The sequence below is a fragment of the Argentina anserina genome, chromosome 3 (genome assembly GCF_933775445.1).
Source record: "Argentina anserina chromosome 3, drPotAnse1.1, whole genome shotgun sequence".
Classification (NCBI taxonomy): Eukaryota; Viridiplantae; Streptophyta; class Magnoliopsida; order Rosales; family Rosaceae; genus Argentina; species Argentina anserina.
This window is the reverse complement of record NC_065874.1, coordinates 7,694,177-7,713,320: the sequence shown is the minus strand read 5'-3', so window position 1 is coordinate 7,713,320 and position 19,144 is coordinate 7,694,177. Positions and strand designations below refer to the sequence as shown.

Below are 19,144 nucleotides of genomic sequence, written 5' to 3'. Positions count from 1 at the left end.
TGGTTTATCATTAGCCGCTTTAAAAACCCTAAACCCCGGCATCCTTTTCGGTGTTTATTAAACATGTTTTTGGTTTAATAATAGTTTTTACTTTACTTGTCAGTAAAAAGCAAACTCGGTAAAATTAATGAAAACCGTGATATTAGTTCAGACAGCATCTCCGGCAGCGAGTGCTGAAATTCTTGTCAAATTTGGCTAAAAGTTAAATTTAGCAATTCCTTATATGAGCTCTTCTCTAGCATGGATTGCTACATGTATTGCAAAACTTGTGAACGTTGAAAAAATTGGCTTAGGTTAAATATAAGAGAGAGATTTGACAAATTTGTCAATTTAGTTTAACAATTGTTAAACTTAACTATTTTTTGTCAATTCTACTGGACCTAAATTTATCCAAAAAAGTTGCTAGATTTGCCTTTAAAAAAAATTAGCAATTATGGATCTCTTACAAATAGGGGAGGTTTTCGATTAATGATGTAACGACCCCAAAATTTCGAGCTTAAAAACTCAAAATTCTAAAGTCGTTAAACACCAAATAATCTCAAATAAATCGAAATCATTAAAGCGTAACAGCGGATCATCTCTGAGTTCCAAATACAACTCAGTCAAACCGATTATTACAAACCAACTTTATAATTTGACATTACAATATGATGGAAAATGTAATAATCCTCACAAACTCTCACAAAGCTTACAAATAAATTCACTCAAATTCTCACACAAATCCACGCCAGAAATCTCCGCTAATCAGTACCTGCGGAATTATCCCCTACACCATTGAATTGGTGCACCGGGATTGTAAACACAAACCCGGTAAGCTTATAGCTCGTATGAGTAAAATCACAATACAGTTCGCATATCAATATATACGAAAGATCACAAAACAACAAATATAAATGCCCTCATGAGTCAATAGTCAGCCCATCTGGTTGACTCAAAGAAATATGAAATAAAAACGCTCATGAGGAAATTAAGTAACCCTTCTGGTTACCCAAAGCATTTATAATACGGGTACCAAGAACGCTGGTACACATCTGTTACCCCTCTCGTAATACACCGTTGATATTGGATAGCCACCCGCTACCCAACATCCAAAATACACCGAGTACCCATGAGCAGATAACCACCCGTTACCTCGCATGCAGTACTAAGGCAGACAGACTAGAGCTCTAACTGTATCGTAACTTTCGCCCGGCCAAAGGCTAGGTTTCGACTTGCCAAACACGTACAATAATCTCACATCATATTGTACCAAAAATCAGGTCCGAAGACAATTCACATTTTAACAATCTCAATGTTAAAAATTACGTACAATAATCCCACATCATATTGTACAATTCAAATCACATGCTCAATATAATCACAATAAAATCATAACAGTATATTATATAGCAAACTATATATATTCGTACTTATTTACCATTTATACAATATATATATAATCCACTATATCTTATACATGTCATATTTCACTACACATGCTCATTTCTCACTTCCGTCATCGAAATGACTATTTTTAATGAATTAAAAACAGTACGTAATTTAATGAACTATATATATAATATGTACTTATTACCATTATACTGTATATATGTAGTCCACTAAATTATATACATGTTGTAATTCATTTGATAAACACACTTGCAAAAATGTTGAATCACCACGAGGGTAGATTCGTAATTCAGTGAGATTTTACTCACCTTATTGACTTGAGCGTAATTCCTCAATTTCCGATAATAATCCCTTTCCTCGATTTAGCGATCACCTTAAAAAGATAAGACAAGCATTTAGAATCGTTTCGTAAACCTTTAAATGCCAAAACAGTAATAATCGGTTACTGTTCAGCAGTTTTCGGTTTTACGAAATTACTGTTCACTGTTACTATTCACGGTTACTATACAAATATATGATTTATACGTATTTCTGTACGTATAAATAGCATATACGTAATTCTGTACGTATAAAAATTAATACGTATTTCTGTACATATAAATATTAATACGTATTTCTGTACGTATAAATATTAATACGTATTTCTGTACGTATACGTACGATTTAAATGTAAATACAACTCAGTAAATAAAATTTACTAAATTACCCTTTTACAAATTACTTTTTACATTTACTGAAAGTAATTTATAATTACATTTTACTGAAGGTAAAAATTAATTACATTTACCGTAGTAAATAAAATTTACATTTACATTTACCGTTACACAGTAAATTACCAAAATACCCTTTCAGTCAAAACTAATTACACCGCCTCACCCGGCGGCGCGTGTGGCACACGCGCCACCTCCGGCCGGCCGCGCGTGGGGCCCACGCGCCGACGCCAACCAAGGCGCGTGTGATGCCACCGCCGCCCCATTCTTCTCCTTTTCTTCTTCCTCCTCCTCCCCGCGGCCTAACGCCGCCTCGTACCCCCTCCTACTAACCTCACGCGCCGCCTAAAGCGGCGGTAACCTCCCCTCCCATCTCTCCCTCCGATCTCCACCAACAACCTCCCAAATCAACCAAAAACATCACACAACAAACACACAATCCATCCTAGCACGTATCTCACCTCAATTTGATGATGGAAAGCTCGTTTGGAGCTCGATGGTGGCGATGAAGATCGTTGCCGAAACTTGCAGAAGCTTGGCAACGTCGGGCGTCCTCACGGCGGCGAGTCTCGAGCAGGCGAGCTGAAGGGTGGTGTAATAACCCGATTTTTCGAAACGATTTTTAGATTGATTAATTTCTATTAAGTTGTGAAATTCAATAAAAATGAAATTGGATCGCTTGCAAAAAAATTCGAAACTCGAAACGGAAACGTTTCAGAACGTTTATTTAGTAAAAACGTTACGTTTCCGTAACGTATTTATCGACTTTTATTCCGTAGCTCGGTTGCGAAAACTTTCTTCATAAAAGTTGTAGAGCTCGTCGATACGAGTTCGTGGATATGTGACACGTTCGAATCGGACGTCGTACGTAAAAGTTATTAACGTCGGAAGTTAGTTTCCGATTTGGAAAAGGGTATAAAAGGAAAAAAAACTGAAGGGTTAGGGTTCCCATTTTCGGAAACCCTTCACCCCGCCTCCCTTTTCCCTTTTCTCTCTCTCCCCTCGCGATTTTCTCCCTCCCCGAGCTCTCTCTCTCCCTCACTGTCCTCGCCGGCGATCTCCATCGCCGTTCGACCGTGGTCTCCACCGCCTAGCGCAGGAGCACCGCACGGCCCTTCTCTGCAGACCCCGAGGTCGACGCGTCTCCTCGCGATGTCGTTAACCTCCGCGCTCCAACCCGAGACCACAAGCATCGCGCCACCATCGAGCACCACTTCGGCGACGCAAGGGCACGGGGGAGAGCTCCACGACGCCGATCCTCGCCCTTAGAGCCCTCCGCTATCGACCCAGGGGCACCCAAGTCCTCCCCGAGGAATCGAAGCTCCACCTACGATCCGAGCGTTTCCGACATCAAATCGGAGGTTTTAACTGCGATTAAGGTATGATTTGTTGTTATTGATGGTTGGATTGTGATTGTGATGAATTTTGGGATCGAATTGAGGAGATCGGAGGTGTGTGAGGAGGAAGGGTTACCGCCGCCTAGAGGCGGCGCGTGGAGGAGCGTGGGAGGAGTAGGAGGCGGCCTAGGACCGCAGAGAGGAAGAGGGGAGAAAGGAGGAGGGTTTTTTGGTGGTGGTGACATCACACGCGCCGGTTTTGGGCTCGGCGCGTGGGCCCCACGCGCGGCCCGCCTGAGGTGGCGCGTGTGCCACACGCGCCGCCACGTGCGGCGGTGTAAAAATGTTTTACGTTAGGGGTATTTTGGTAATTTACTGTGTACGGTAAATGTAAATGTAATTTTTATTTACTACGGTAAATGTAATTAAATTTTACCTTCGGTAAATGTAATTATAAATTACTTTCAGTAAATGTAAAAAGTAATTTTGTAAAAGGGTAATTTAGTAAATTTTATTTACTGAATTTGTATTTACATTAAATCGTACGTATACGTACAGAAATACGTATTAATATTTATACGTACAGAAATACGTATTAATATTTATACGTACAGAAATACGTATTATTATTTTTACGTACAGAAATACGTATTTAATATTTATACGTATAGAAATACGTATATAATAATTATACGTGCAGAAATACGTATATATTATTTATACGTACAGAAATACGTATATATAGTACTTATACGTACAGAAATACGTATATAGTATTTATACGTACAGAAATACGTATATAGTACTTATACGTACAGAAATACGTATTAATTGAGTATTGTACAGTAATCGTGAATAGTGAATAGTGAACAGTAACTTCGTATAAACCAAAATTGCTGAACAGTAACCGTTTATTACTGTTTTGGCATTTAAAGGTTTAACGAAACGATCCTAAATTCCTTTCTTATCTTTTCAAGGTGATCTATAAGCGAGGGAAGGAAATTAGCATCGGGAATTGTGGAAATTACGCTCAAGTCAATAAGGTGAGTAAAATCTCACTGAATTACGAATCTACCCTCGTGGTGATTCAACATTTTTGCAAGTGTGTTTATTTAATGAATTACAACATGTATATAACTTAGTGGACTACGTATATATATAGTATAATGGTAATAAATACATATATATATATAGTTCATTTAATTACATACTGTTATTAATTCATTAAAAATAGTCATTTCGGTGACAGAAAAATTGTGCATGTGTGATTTTAATGGTACGATATGATGTGAGATTATCGTACGTAATTTTTCAGGTGTTTATGAAATATGACATGTATATGATATAGTGGACTATGTATATATTGTATAAATGGTAAATAAATACGAATATATATAGTTTGCTATATAATATACTGTTATGATTTTTATTATGATATATTGTGAAAGTTTTAAAACGTACAATATGATGAGTGATTATTGTACATGATTTTATCACGGAAAATGTGAAATATTGTGATTTGTCTTCGGACGTGATGTGTGGTACAATATGATGTGAAATTATTGTGCATGTGATTTTATCACGGAAAATGTGAAATATTGTGATTTGTCTTCGGACGTGATGTGTGGTACAATATGATGTGAGATTATTGTACATGTGAGGCAAGTCGGAACCTAGCCTTTGGCCGGGCGAAAGTTACGATACAGTTAGAGCTCTAGTCTGTCTGCCATAGTACTGCATGGAGGTAACGGGTGGTTATCTGCTCATGGGTACTCAGCTTGTTTTGGATGTTGGGTGGCGGGTGGTTACCCAACATCAGCGGTATACTAAGTGAGGGGTAACGGATGTGTACCAGCGCTCATTAGTTACCATTTTGTGAAAGTATTAGAGTAACCAGATGGGTTGCTCGTTTTCTCATGATTTTCATTATACTGTGTTGATGTGGAGTTGTGTCTTTTATGAGACGAGAGTTATTTTAATATTTTACTCATACGAGCTGTAAAGCTTACCGGGTTTGTGTTGCAATCCCGGTGCACCAATTTCAATGGTGTAGGGGATACTTCCGCAGGTGCTGAGTAGTGGTGATTGAGTGACAACTCCGAAGACTCGAAGTCGATCGCATCCAGTCGTGGTGAGGTTCCAGCGTGGATTCTGTGTGTGATTTGGTGTGATTTTATTTGTGAGGTTGTTGTGAGGATTATACAATTCCATTTGTTATATGTTGAATTATCATTTCGGTTTGTAATAATCGGCTTGACTGAGTCATATTTTAAACTCAGATGTGATCCGCTGTTACGCTTTAATGATTTCGATTTATTTGAGATTATTTGGTGTTTAACGACTTTAGAATTTTGAGTTTTTAAGCTCGAAATTTTGGGGTCGTTACAGGTGGCAGCTGTGGTCCTCGCGATGTGGTTGAGTCGAGCGGTGCACGTCACGGCAGCCCTGTGTGGGAGATCGCCGGGCAATTCTTCGAGGTGAGGGTGGGAGTGTTTCGGGGAGAGAGAGAGCTCGGGAAGAGGTGAGAGTGTTCGATCGTGAAGGAGAGGAAGATGGGAGAGAGCTCGGGTTGCGAAGGAGAGGAAGATGGGGTTTCGGGAGAGAGAGAGCGATCCGAGGGTGAGAGAGAAGAGAGTGCGGCGGGTTGAGAGAGAGAGAAGTGAGATGAGGGTTTCTGATTAAGGAAACCCTAATCCTATAATTACCTATTTATACTAGTTTCCAAATCGGAAACTAACTTCCGACGTTAATAACTTTTACCTCCAACGTCCGTTTCGAACGCGTCACATATCCACGAACTCGTATCGACGAGCTCTACAACTTCCGTGAAGAAAGTTTTCACAACCGAGCGACGAAGTAAAAGTCGATAAATTCATTCGGAAACGTAACGTTTTCTTATTAAACGTTCTCGGAACGTTTCCGTTCCCGTTTCGTAACATTTGCAAGCAATCATGTTCGGTTTAAATCAAACTTCACAACTTCATAGAATTTAATTCAATTCAAATAATGTTTGAAAACGAGGGTTATTACAATCTACCCCCCTTAAAGGAATTTCGTCCCGAAATTCAAGCTCACTCAACAAACAACTGTGGATATCTGGTCATCATGTCTGACTCTAGCTCCCAAGATGCATCACCCTCATCATGGTGACTCCACAACACTTTGACTAGCCCAACTTCTCTCCTCCGAAGCTTCTTTGTGGATCTATCCAGGATACGAACCGGTTCGACCACAAATGTAGCATTTTCCTTCACCTCAATGGTGCTGTGATCAATTACATGTGACTCATCTGGTACATACTTCCTCAACATGGAAATGTGGAAGACATTGTGAACACCCGACATACTAGTAGGCAAGGCTAGTCGATAAGCTAGTTCGCCCACCTTCTCAAGTATCTCAAAGGGCCCAACATACCTCGGTGCCAACTTTCCTTTCTTGCCGAATCTCACTACACCTCTCATAGGTGAAACTTTCAAGAACACATGATCACCGACCTCAAATTCCACATGTCTCCTCTTCAAGTCTGCATAGCTCTTCTGTCTACTCTGAGCGGTCCGGATTCTATCTCGAATGATCGAGATCTTCTCCGTGGTTTCCTGAACCACCTCTGGACCCATCAGTGCCTCATCACTAACTTCGGCCCAACAGATAGGAGATCGACATGGTCTACCATAAAGTGCCTCATAAGGTGCCATGCCGATGCTAGAATGGTAGCTGTTGTTGTAGGCAAACTCAATCAATCTCAAATGATCTTCCCAGCTACCCTTGAAATCCAACACACATGCTCTCAACATGTCTTCCATCACCTGATTCACCCTCTCTGTCTGTCCATCCGTCTGAGGGTGAAAAGCTGTACTCATATCCAAGGTAGTGCCCATCGCCTTCTGCAAACCACCCCAGAACTTCGAAGTGAAACGTGCATCTCTATCGGAAACAATAGAAACTGGAGCACCATGGAGTCTCACTACCTCATCCACATATAGTTTCCCAAGCACGTCCACTGAGTACTTCATCGACACTGGGAGAAAATGAGCCGACTTCGTCAATCGATCGACAATCACCCATATGGCATCGTGACCCTTCTTCGATCTAGGCAACCCGGTCACAAAATCCATAGATATCTGCTCCCACTTCCAAAGAGGAATAGTCAGTGGTTTCAACATGCCAGCTGGTCGTTGATGTTCTGCTTTCACTTGCTGACATGTAAGGCACTTCGATACAAACTCTGCTACATCTTTCTTCATACCGTTCCACCAGAATTGTCTGCATAGGTCCTTGTACATCTTGGTGTTCCCTGGATGGACGGTATAGCGTGAACGATGTGCCATACGAAGAACCTCCTCCCGAAGATCATCACAATCTGGGACACACAATCTTGCCCCAAACCTCAGCCCTCCATCGGGTCCAACTCTCCACTCAGAAGGACACCCATCAAGCGTATCAACTACAAGATCCGCCAACTTAGCTCGTGAGAGTCTATCCTGCGCCTGACCCTGTATGATCCTCGTGATCAATGTGGGTTGCACTGTGACACTACCAAGAAAGACCCTTGGTTCTCCTCCCGATGGTACCAAATCAAACTCTGATGCAGCTTCTAGCATGAACCATTCCTGGACCATAAGTGAAGCTACTACGCCTCTCGGTTTTCTGCTCAAGGCATCAGCCACCACATTTGCCTTTCCCGGGTGGTACTCTAAAGTGAAGTCATAGTCCTTGAGGAGTTCCATCCACCTCCTCTGCCTCATATTCAGCTCCTTCTGTGAGAATAAGTACTTCAAACTCTTATGATCTGAGAAGAGTTGAAATTTCTCACCATACAAGTAATGTCTCCAAATCTTCAGGGCAAATACAACTGCCGCAAGCTCTAGGTCGTGTGTCGGATAATTCTTCTCATGAATCTTCAACTGTCTCGAGCCATATGCAACGACTCCTCCATGCTGCATCAACACACAACCCAAACCCTGGAGTGAAGCATCACTGTAAATGACATAGCCACCACCACTAGAGGGAATCGTCAACACTGGAGCTGTGGTCAGTCTAGTCTTTAGTTTGTTGAATGCTTCCTCACATGCATCCGTCCACACAAACGGAGTATCTTTCTTGGTCAACTTGGTCAATGAAGATGCGATACTAGAAAACCCCTCGATAAACCTCCTGTAGTAACCTGCCAACCCGAGGAAACTACGTATCTCTGTAGGGTTCTTTGGACGACTCCAATTCTTTACTGCCTCTACCTTTGCTGGGTCCACTAGTACTCCATCTTTTGAGACAACATGACCAAGGAATTTGACCTCTTCTTTCCAGAACTCACACTTCTCTAGCTTGGCATACAATCTCGCCTCCTTCAAGGTCTGCAACACTGTTCTCAGATGCACCACATGTTCTTCTTGTGTCTTGGAGTATATCAGAATGTCATCCACAAACACCACAACAAACTCATCCAAGTACGGGCTAAATACTTGGTTCATCAAACTCATGAAGACAGCTGGTGCATTCGTTAGACCAAATGGCATGACGACAAACTCATAATGTCCATACCGGGTCCTGAATGCTGTCTTCGATATATCTTCTTCCTTCACTCTGAGTTGATGATAACCGGATCTCAAATCAATCTTAGAGAACACTGTAGCACCTTTGAGCTGATCGAACAAGTCATCAATCCTAGGTAAGGGATACCTATTCTTGATGGTCACCTTGTTCAGTTCTCTGTAGTCCACACATAACCGCAGAGAACCATCTTTCTTCTTCACGAACAAAACAGGTGCTCCCCAAGGTGAAACACTAGGTCTAATGAACCTTTGGTCTAATAGCTCATCGATCTGCACCTTCAGCTCCTTAAGTTCATTCTGCCCCATTCTATATGGCGCCTTTGACACAGGTGCTGTACCGGGTACTACATCAATGCAGAAATCTACCACTCTTCGAGGAGGTAGCCCCGGTATCTCTTGGAACACTTCACCAAACTCAGATACTACCACAATGTCTGCGATAGTCACTTTCTGATCCACTGACTCCACGTGTGCCAAAATTCCTGATCTCATGGCGTTATCCGACTTGAGACAACGATAACGAAACACTGGCTCTCCGGGTCTATGAAAGGACACTACCATGTCAAAACAATCAATCACAGCATGCTGTGGTCTCAACCAATCAATCCCCAAGATCACATCATAAGTGTGGTCCGGAATCACAATCAACGAAGCAGAGAACTCTCTACTTCCAATCAATATAGGACAAGCTTTGCAGATTGTCTCTAACTCAAGTGACACTCCAAGGGGTGAAGTGACACATAAGGCGTCCCCGAGAGGTGTAGGGATCAATCCTAGCATCTCCACTACTGAACTAGCAATGAATGAATGCGATGCTCCCGTATCAAACAACACTCTAGCAAGGTAGTCAAAAAGTGATAATGTACCTTCCACCCCTGTGTCTCGTTGACCCACTGCGAACACTCTAGCTTGGCCCGCTGGTAGCTGTCTCTGCGGCCGTTCCTGTCTACCCGGAAGTGGTCGGGTACAATCTCGAGCTATGTGTCCCACTTGCCCGCACCGGTGGCAGCCTGTTCTCTTCGGTTTCGGACATGCTGAGGCGTAATGTCCCATCTCATTGCAGCTATAACACCTCACTGCTGCTAATGGTCTGACTGGTGCTGCTCTGATAGCTAGGGGTGGCGCCCTTGTCGGGGCCTGATAGTGGGGTCTTGGCCTCTTCCATGACCTATCCTTCGGCCCTGAGTGCTCGCTGCCTGTATAGACTGCCTTGCCTTTCCCCTTTGCATCTTTGTTCCCCACATCACCTGCTTGAGTCTTCTCTGCTTGCTCCAAGCTCATAGCACTCTCAAATATCTGCTCCCGTGAAGTCAGGCAAAGGACTGATATCATGGTCTTGTACTCTCGTTTCAGCCCACGTAGATACTTCTGAGCTAAAGCAGTCGCACCCATAGGCCTGACATACCGATACAGTTGCGAGAATCGAGCATCATACTCTCTAATGGTCATGTCTCCCTGTACCAATGCCAGAAACTCCAACTCTAAGTCCTCCTGTACTGAGGCTGGAAAATACTTCTCTTGGAATATGGTGGTGAAATCTCCCCATGTGAATGTAGACACATCCACAGTCTGTCTCATGCTCTTCCACCAATCTAGAGCATCACCCTTGAGAAAGAATGTAGCTATCTTTCTCTTCTCAATCTCTTTGCACTCTATCATCTCAAAATAAGTCTCCATACCCTCGATCCAATGGTCAGCTACCATATGATCTAGTCCCCCATGAAATGTCGGAGCTGACAGTGCACTAATATCCTTGATCAGCTTCAACACTCGACCGTCATCTCTAACCACAGGAGCTGGCTCATCCTGCTCCTCCTGCGGAGCAGCCTCCTCATAGAGGTTCTCCACGTTGCGGACTCGACCTGTGGCCCTACCTCGACCTCGGCCTACCCGCTCTACCTGTGGAGCAGCCTCCTCATAAAGATTCTCCACGTTGCGGACTCGGCCCGTGGTCCTACCTCGACCACGTCCTCTCGCCCGTCCTCGGCCCTGTCCTCGGCCCTTATCAGCGTTCATCACCTTCAAACAACGAAACACTTAGTCAATACTTGTGAAATCTCGAATTCAACTAAAACAGATTCAATAGGTATTAACATGAAATTTCAGGATATGATGAATCATCGAAGTATCATCACGATACTTCTCGGAGGACCAAACCATTAGGTATGGCTCCTAAAACACTCTCGCGTACCCGACGACATATCAATACCGAGGAGCATGTGATGGGGGCCCGCCTGCAGTCGGATCATCGCTCCCGGATGATATTGATAATCGCCAAATACGCACTTAGGCTCTGATACCAACTGTAACGACCCCAAAATTTCGAGCTTAAAAACTCAAAATTCTAAAGTCGTTAAACACCAAATAATCTCAAATAAATCGAAATCATTAAAGCGTAACAGCGGATCATCTCTGAGTTCCAAATACAATTCAGTCAAACCGATTATTACAAACCAACTTTATAATTTGACATTACAATATGATGGAAAATGTAATAATCCTCACAAACTCTCACAAAGCTTACAAATAAATTCACTCAAATTCTCACACAAATCCACGCCAGAAATCTCACCACAACAGGGTACGAACAACTTCGAATCTCCGGAGTCGTCACTCAATCTCCGCTAATCAGTACCTGCGGAATTATCCCCTACACCATTGAATTGGTGCACCGGGATTGTAAACACAAACCCGGTAAGCTTATAGCTCGTATGAGTAAAATCACAATACAGTTCGCATATCAATATATACGAAAGATCACAAAACAACAAATATAAATGCCCTCATGAGTCAATAGTCAGCCCATCTGGTTGACTCAAAGAAATATGAAATAAAAACGCTCATGAGGAAATTAAGTAACCCTTCTGGTTACCCAAAGCATTTATAATACGGGTACCAAGAACGCTGGTACACATCTGTTACCCCTCTCGTAATAAACCGTTGATATTGGATAGCCACCCGCTACCCAACATCCAAAATACACCGAGTACCCATGAGCAGATAACCACCCGTTACCTCGCATGCAGTACTAAGGCAGACAGACTAGAGCTCTAACTGTATCGTAACTTTCGCCCGGCCAAAGGCTAGGTTTCGACTTGCCAAACACGTACAATAATCTCACATCATATTGTACCAAAAATCAGGTCCGAAGACAATTCACATTTTAACAATCTCAATGTTAAAAATTACGTACAATAATCCCACATCATATTGTACAATTCAAATCACATGCTCAATATAATCACAATAAAATCATAACAGTATATTATATAGCAAACTATATATATTCGTACTTATTTACCATTTATACAATATATATATAATCCACTATATCTTATACATGTCATATTTCACTACACATGCTCATTTCTCACTTCCGTCATCGAAATGACTATTTTTAATGAATTAAAAACAGTACGTAATTTAATGAACTATATATATAATATGTACTTATTACCATTATACTGTATATATGTAGTCCACTAAATTATATACATGTTGTAATTCATTTGATAAACACACTTGCAAAAATGTTGAATCACCACGAGGGTAGATTCGTAATTCAGTGAGATTTTACTCACCTTATTGACTTGAGCGTAATTCCTCAATTTCCGATAATAATCCCTTTCCTCGATTTAGCGATCACCTTAAAAAGATAAGACAAGCATTTAGAATCGTTTCGTAAACCTTTAAATGCCAAAACAGTAATAATCGGTTACTGTTCAGCAGTTTTCGGTTTTACGAAATTACTGTTCACTGCTACTATTCACGGTTACTGTACAAATATATGATTTATACGTATTTCTGTACGTATAAATAGCATATACGTAATTCTGTACGTATAAAAATTAATACGTATTTCTGTACGTATAAATATTAATACGTATTTCTGTACGTATAAATATTAATATGTATTTCTGTACGTATAAATATTAATACGTATTTCTGTACGTATACGTACGATTTAAATGTAAATACAACTCAGTAAATAAAATTTACTAAATTACCCTTTTACAAATTACTTTTTACATTTACTGAAAGTAATTTATAATTACATTTTACTGAAGGTAAAAATTAATTACATTTACCGTAGTAAATAAAATTTACATTTACATTTACCGTTACACAGTAAATTACCAAAATACCCTTTCAGTCAAAACTAATTACACCGCCTCACCCGGCGGCGCGTGTGGCACACGCGCCACCTCCGGCCGGCCGCGCGTGGGGCCCACGCGCCGACGCCAACCAAGGCGCGTGTGATGCCACCGCCGCCCCATTCTTCTCCTTTTCTTCTTCCTCCTCCTCCCCGCGGCCTAACGCCGCCTCGTACCCCCTCCTACTAACCTCACGCGCCGCCTAAAGCGGCGGTAACCTCCCCTCCCATCTCTCCCTCCGATCTCCACCAACAACCTCCCAAATCAACCAAAAACATCACTCAACAAACACACAATCCATCCTAGCACGTATCTCACCTCAATTTGATGATGGAAAGCTCGTTTGGAGCTCGATGGTGGCGATGAAGATCGTTGCCGAAACTTGCAGAAGCTTGGCAACGTCGGGCGTCCTCACGGCGGCGAGTCTCGAGCAGGCGAGCTGAAGGGTGGCAGCTGTGGTCCTCGCGACGTGGTTGAGTCGAGCGGTGCACGTCACGGCAGCCCTGTGTGGGAGATCGCCGGGCAATTCTTCGAGGTGAGGGTGGGAGTGTTTCGGGGAGAGAGCGATCCGAGGGTGAGGGAGAGAGAGCTCGGGAAGAGGTGAGAGTGTTCGATCGTGAAGGAGAGGAAGATGGGAGAGAGCTCGGGTTGCGAAGGAGAGGAAGATGGGGTTTCGGGAGAGAGAGAGCGATCCGAGGGTGAGAGAGAAGAGAGTGCGGCGGGTTGAGAGAGAGAGAAGTGAGATGAGGGTTTCTGATTAAGGAAACCCTAATCCTATAATTACCTATTTATACTAGTTTCCAAATCGGAAACTAACTTCCGACGTTAATAACTTTTACCTCCAACGTCCGTTTCGAACGCGTCACATATCCACGAACTCGTATCGACGAGCTCTACAACTTCCGTGAAGAAAGTTTTCACAACCGAGCGACGAAGTAAAAGTCGATAAATTCATTCGGAAACGTAACGTTTTCTTATTAAACGTTCTCGGAACGTTTCCGTTCCCGTTTCGTAACATTTGCAAGCAATCATGTTCGGTTTAAATCAAACTTCACAACTTAATAGAATTTAATTCAATTCAAATAATGTTTGAAAACGAGGGTTATTACAAATGAGTAGAGCCAAACTCTCCATAAGTTTTAGGCGACACATGTCGATTGCACTAGGCGGCGGTCACATCCTGCGGTTCTTTGGACATGGGCCTAGGCTCATTTGGGCCTATGATGGGTCAATTAGTTGCTTTGTGTAGGTGAGCTTGGGTCTTTGGCCCAGGTCTGTTTAATTTAGTTTTTCTTTTATCTTCCATCATCTTTGAGCAAGGGTTTAGGTTGTCAATAGGTAAAGTTTGGTTATGTTGTTGAGTGCACACGTTTATGGTACATGTCATTTCCAGGATTATCTAAAAGTCGGTTATTTCTGGGTGTCAATGTATTGGGGAGGTTGTCTTTGCAAATATACTAAAGGTTTTGGTATGTGGTGCTATTGGAGCAGTTCTCTACTTGTGATTAACGACGATTATGTTATCGGCTACTTTTGGAATCAAATTCGATTGGTTCAGAATTGGACCTTCATGACTCATGTATATTGCTTCTTGGGATAGTCATGTGATTGGTAGTACTAGTTGGACGGAGTGTGGGGAATTTAGTTCCACCACCGAGTGTTATTTTATTGTAATCTTTTTGGTGATATATATTTCATTTTTCTAAATAAATAAAAAACCTCTCCAGAAGCTTGAACCCATCGCAACAAAGAATAAGTCGTATCATTCCACTCAGATTCTTTCTATATATCACATAGATATGTTATATGAATATTACGATAGGAAAATGTGATAGGCCATTAGGATCATATAGAATTGTACATTCATATTTCTCGCTACATTGATCTGAATTTTGAACGTTGAAAGTAGACAACAAATTTATCTAATTGCAGATACTTCATTACCCTACTTCCTTTTACCAAGCAATGTACATTTTCTAACTCGATCGATATCATGAACACATAAGCGTACGAGTCCTATAAAACGTGTATAACAAGGATTGGTTCTCTAACAATTTTCCCATGTAACAGTACAACTCCCCCATGCATAGTTTGGAACTAGGGATAATATCAAGATAACTTGTCGTATGAAGCATCCTCGCCCTTGAGGAATTTAGGAAGCCACTTTGCAGATTCTTTCGGAATGCGCTTGAGATTGTTTTTATAGTCGATATAGTAAAGCCCGAACCTTACGTTATAGCCTTCTCCCCACTCAAAGTCATCGAATAGAGCCCAGTGGAAATATCCTTTGACATTCACACCCTTCCTGCAAAACAAGAATGACAAGGGTACGTAAATGAATTGGTTGATTCAAATTTAATTCAGTGCAAAAACAAAAAATCTGGGTAGATGGATCGTTACTTTATGGCATGCTTGATCATGTACAAATGCCGAAGAATACATTCAATTCTATGTGGGTCCTTCAGTGCTGCATCGAGGCCATGCTTATTGTTCTTTGCTTCTGTTATTCCATTTTCGGAAATGTAGATCTTAGGACTCTGGTATTTTCGCTTCAGGAACTTCAAAAGTTTCTTGAGACCTTGTGGATAAGAATAGATGTATATGCTGGCACCAGCCTGCGAGGTAATCAGCATGAATAAGTAATCCTATATTTATCTAAAGAAAATGTCAAAATTTTCAGGTAATATATCTTTTACCTTAGGACCAATTTGGAGTCCTTTGTCATCTGCAACCATCATACGCGAAGAAGTAAAGAAAACATGCACAAAAAACACAGAACATATAAAAGAGGTAGTATGAAGTATTGAAGCCTACTATTAAGCTCTGATGACGCTAAAGAATCATTGCGGGCGAGGCGTGGCATATGTGAATGTGCTTGAATGTTTCTACCAAATCTGGAGGTGTAATAGTTGACGCCGATGAAATCGAAGGATCCCTTAATCAGTTTATTCTCTTCTTTGGTAAAACAGGGGAGCCTTTTCTTGACCAAGCGCCTCATACTCTTTGGATAATGTCCATATACTATTGGTTCCATGAACCTATTAAAAAGAAACACCATATATATATTTAGTAGGGAGAATGATGTATAGTAATCAAGGAGACTTTTTGCTAAATCAATAAGCAGGTGAATTCAGGATCATAGGGAATATGTTGATAAACCATCCAATTTCAAAGTCCAATATTCTTTTAGCTGCAGCTTTGTCCTTTGCTGAATTTGAATAAGGCTCAACATACGAACCTCGAAGGCTCCATCCAATTTGTCCACCTTGTATTTTCTATAATACGCAAAATAATGAGAAACATTTCAGCGCTGCATATGAAGTCTCATAATTATATATGTCATCCTAAATCTTATGAAATTAATGTTACCAAGCTGAAGAGTTTAACCCACTTGAAACTTCTCTCTATAGAGCTTAAAAACAATGGCATGGGCAAGGAGAAGGTTATGAGCCACAACGTAAGGTTCAGTAGATGAATTTCCAGCTGCGCAATAATCGATAGGGCCGCCTGGTTTAGAACACCTGCCTGGTGGAGCAACCCCAAGATCATAACCCATTTTGGCTATAACAAAAGGCTCGTTGATTGTAATCCAATTTTTGACTCTATCTCCATAGATCTTAAAGCAAAGTTCACTGTAATCCTTAAAATCATTCCTGAGCAAAAGTGATAATGAATAGAAACACTCAGTCTTGTGGAGCAATATTGGTTAGAAATTTTGATTAAAAAGAGTGGAAGAACTTACACAAATGACCGATTGAGAATGCCTCCGTACTTCACTGTCAAGGCTTGTGGAGCATCAAAATGTAATATGGTTACATATGGTGTGATGCCTGCATTGAAATTTCATCAATGTAAATTTCTAAAACCAACAGAAGGAATAGTATGTGTATGAGCTATTTCCTAATGAGAGAAAAGGGACATTAGTATACGTGGAAACAACGGTATATGAGAAATAGGTTCTTACCATTCTTGATTAGTTCATCAATCAAGTTGTTGTAGTGATCAATACCTTTTTGGTTTATTCCTCCACTCAAAGTTCCCTCTACATATCAAAAGTTTTGATATTAACCTATTAAACCATAACACATAGATCATCTGAACTTTCATTTGGGAACGATAAATAGATAAAAAGCTTACTCGGGAGAAGTCTAGTCCAAGAGATGGAAAATCTATAAGAATCAACTCCAAGGGCTTTTATTGCCTTCACATCTTCCTGCCATTACGAACAGATACTTGCCGGTCAATATAATGGACTAAAAAAAAAAGAGAAAATTTTATTAAAAACCAATTTTCTAGACAAGCCATGAAAAGAAACCCACACATATTTTTTTCTTTTAATTTATACCTAATCCACGTAGGCAACATTCCCTTTAGAATGCAACTGCATATGTGATTTATGGCCTAATTGATTTGTGCAAACATTCATGTCAAATTTGCATTGAAAAACCTTTATATTTAGTCAAACTCTAAATTGTACAATGTTGATACAAATAATTCATTTCCTTTGAATCAATGCAAAGAGGAAGAAATTTAAATTGATATGTTTGTTGTGAACTTGTGTATGCACATCTATGTCTACAGTCTCTTTGGTATCTACTAGTAAGGTATGTTATTCTTGAAATTGATTTCTTTTATCATTTCTATTGCAAGTATTTTTGTTTTAGGTATTTTTGTATATTTTTATTGAGCATGTAGATATATCATATAAACCAACGCGCCTAACATATAAGTTGTAAGTTAAGTAAACTCTATTAGCACCTTTAAGAACATAAGTTTTATATTTTGAAGATTTATTTTTAATTGATACCTACCTTTGAATTAGGTTAGTGTAAAATGTTGAAGGTAACAACATCTGAAGTAATGAGTTTTAAAAAAAAAAACAACTACACTTAAAGATAATTAAGAACTTTAAGGAGAACTTTAAATTGCCCGAAAGTTAGTTTGACATCGTTATTTAATTCATAAAACTTTGGGTGATATATGATATATATACGTATAGTAACTTCATGAATTCTAGCAATATTGATGAGTTGACGAAAACTGCTAAAATTACTAAACAAATCTTCAATTAATGTAATTAAACTAGATTTTAATTTTAATAGTTGACTAATCAAATTAAATAGTGGCGTACTATGAATATTGGATGGGAAAATATATGTAACAGCTAGCTAGCTCTCTCGTCTAACCTTGTATCGCTTGTACGAATCGATTGTTGTTGACATGGTAGAACGGTCAACAATTCTTTCTGAATACAAAGGAAAGTGATGGACAAAAGGATTATAATGAGCACGATATATCATTGGTAGGGCAAAACTACTGCAAAAAACTAGAATCTAAGGCTAATTTACAAACGAACCTGGAAATATCTTAACAAACTCGTCCCAAACACTTGGTCCTCGTCCTGCTTTATTTGCTGATCCTTCAATCTGTAACGTATAACCGCACATATATAATTAACATTTCCATGAACAAAAAGATGGAAACCTTATATGTTGAAGTTACTATCGAATATTAGAATTACAAAAATGAACCTGTGCAGCAGCAGTGCTGACTCCAAATACAAAATCACTAGGGAAGTCGGACCACTTCACTCTTAGTTCCTTAGGGTTTGATGCATTGTTGTGCAATTCCTGGAATTGCATCTCAGCATTCACTGTAACTGCAACGTAGTTGATCGACGTTGTATAAATCAGTTCCTTGATCTATTTTTAAAACACTTGCTTAATTCATTCCACCATCATGGATTTTATTACAACAACAAAAATATTCCAATTTTATGCTTTCCTTTTCTTTCTTTTTTTGGCAATGCAATTTTATGCTTTCCTTGAATTATGAAAGTAAAAAGGACTATTACTAGTTGGATGATTTATCTTCAGGTTCTGCATAAGTTTTGGACAATTGTCTCTGAAAAATTAAAATAATCAATAACACTTTACAACTTCTATAGTTCAATATATACATATAGTTGATATATTGCATGTAGAGAAAATGCAAATTTCCTTAAG

The 19,144-nt window shown here is 40.2% G+C and overlaps 1 protein-coding gene across 1 annotated transcript; it reads right to left on the bottom strand.

Moving 5' to 3' along the window:
* Nucleotides 1–15,248: 15,248 nt before the first annotated feature.
* Nucleotides 15,249–18,787, bottom strand: LOC126786946 (beta-glucosidase 24-like). Its single transcript, XM_050512898.1, has 12 exons — nucleotides 18,671–18,787; nucleotides 18,496–18,565; nucleotides 18,326–18,384; nucleotides 17,277–17,352; nucleotides 17,104–17,181; nucleotides 16,882–16,969; nucleotides 16,531–16,792; nucleotides 16,299–16,414; nucleotides 15,954–16,177; nucleotides 15,836–15,864; nucleotides 15,540–15,754; nucleotides 15,249–15,444 (listed from the first exon to the last, which is right to left on the bottom strand). The coding sequence occupies exons 1-12, from the start codon at nucleotides 18,779–18,781 to the stop codon at nucleotides 15,249–15,251; spliced, it is 1,524 nt and encodes a 507-aa protein (XP_050368855.1). The 5' UTR covers nucleotides 18,782–18,787.
* Between the last annotated feature and the right edge of the window lie 357 nt (nucleotides 18,788–19,144).

Bases quoted from the DNA above. Each gene is read 5' to 3' on its own strand.
- LOC126786946 (XM_050512898.1), bottom strand. From the start codon at position 18,781: ATGCAATTCCAGGAATTGCACAACAATGCATCAAACCCTAAGGAACTA. The intron at 16,415-16,530 runs GTGGGTTAAACT...TGCGTATTATAG, and splicing joins TCTATAGAGAGAAGTTTCAA to AAAATACAAGGTGGACAAAT. The intron at 16,178-16,298 runs GTTTATCAACAT...TCTTTTTAATAG, and splicing joins TTGGACTTTGAAATTGGATG to GTTCATGGAACCAATAGTAT.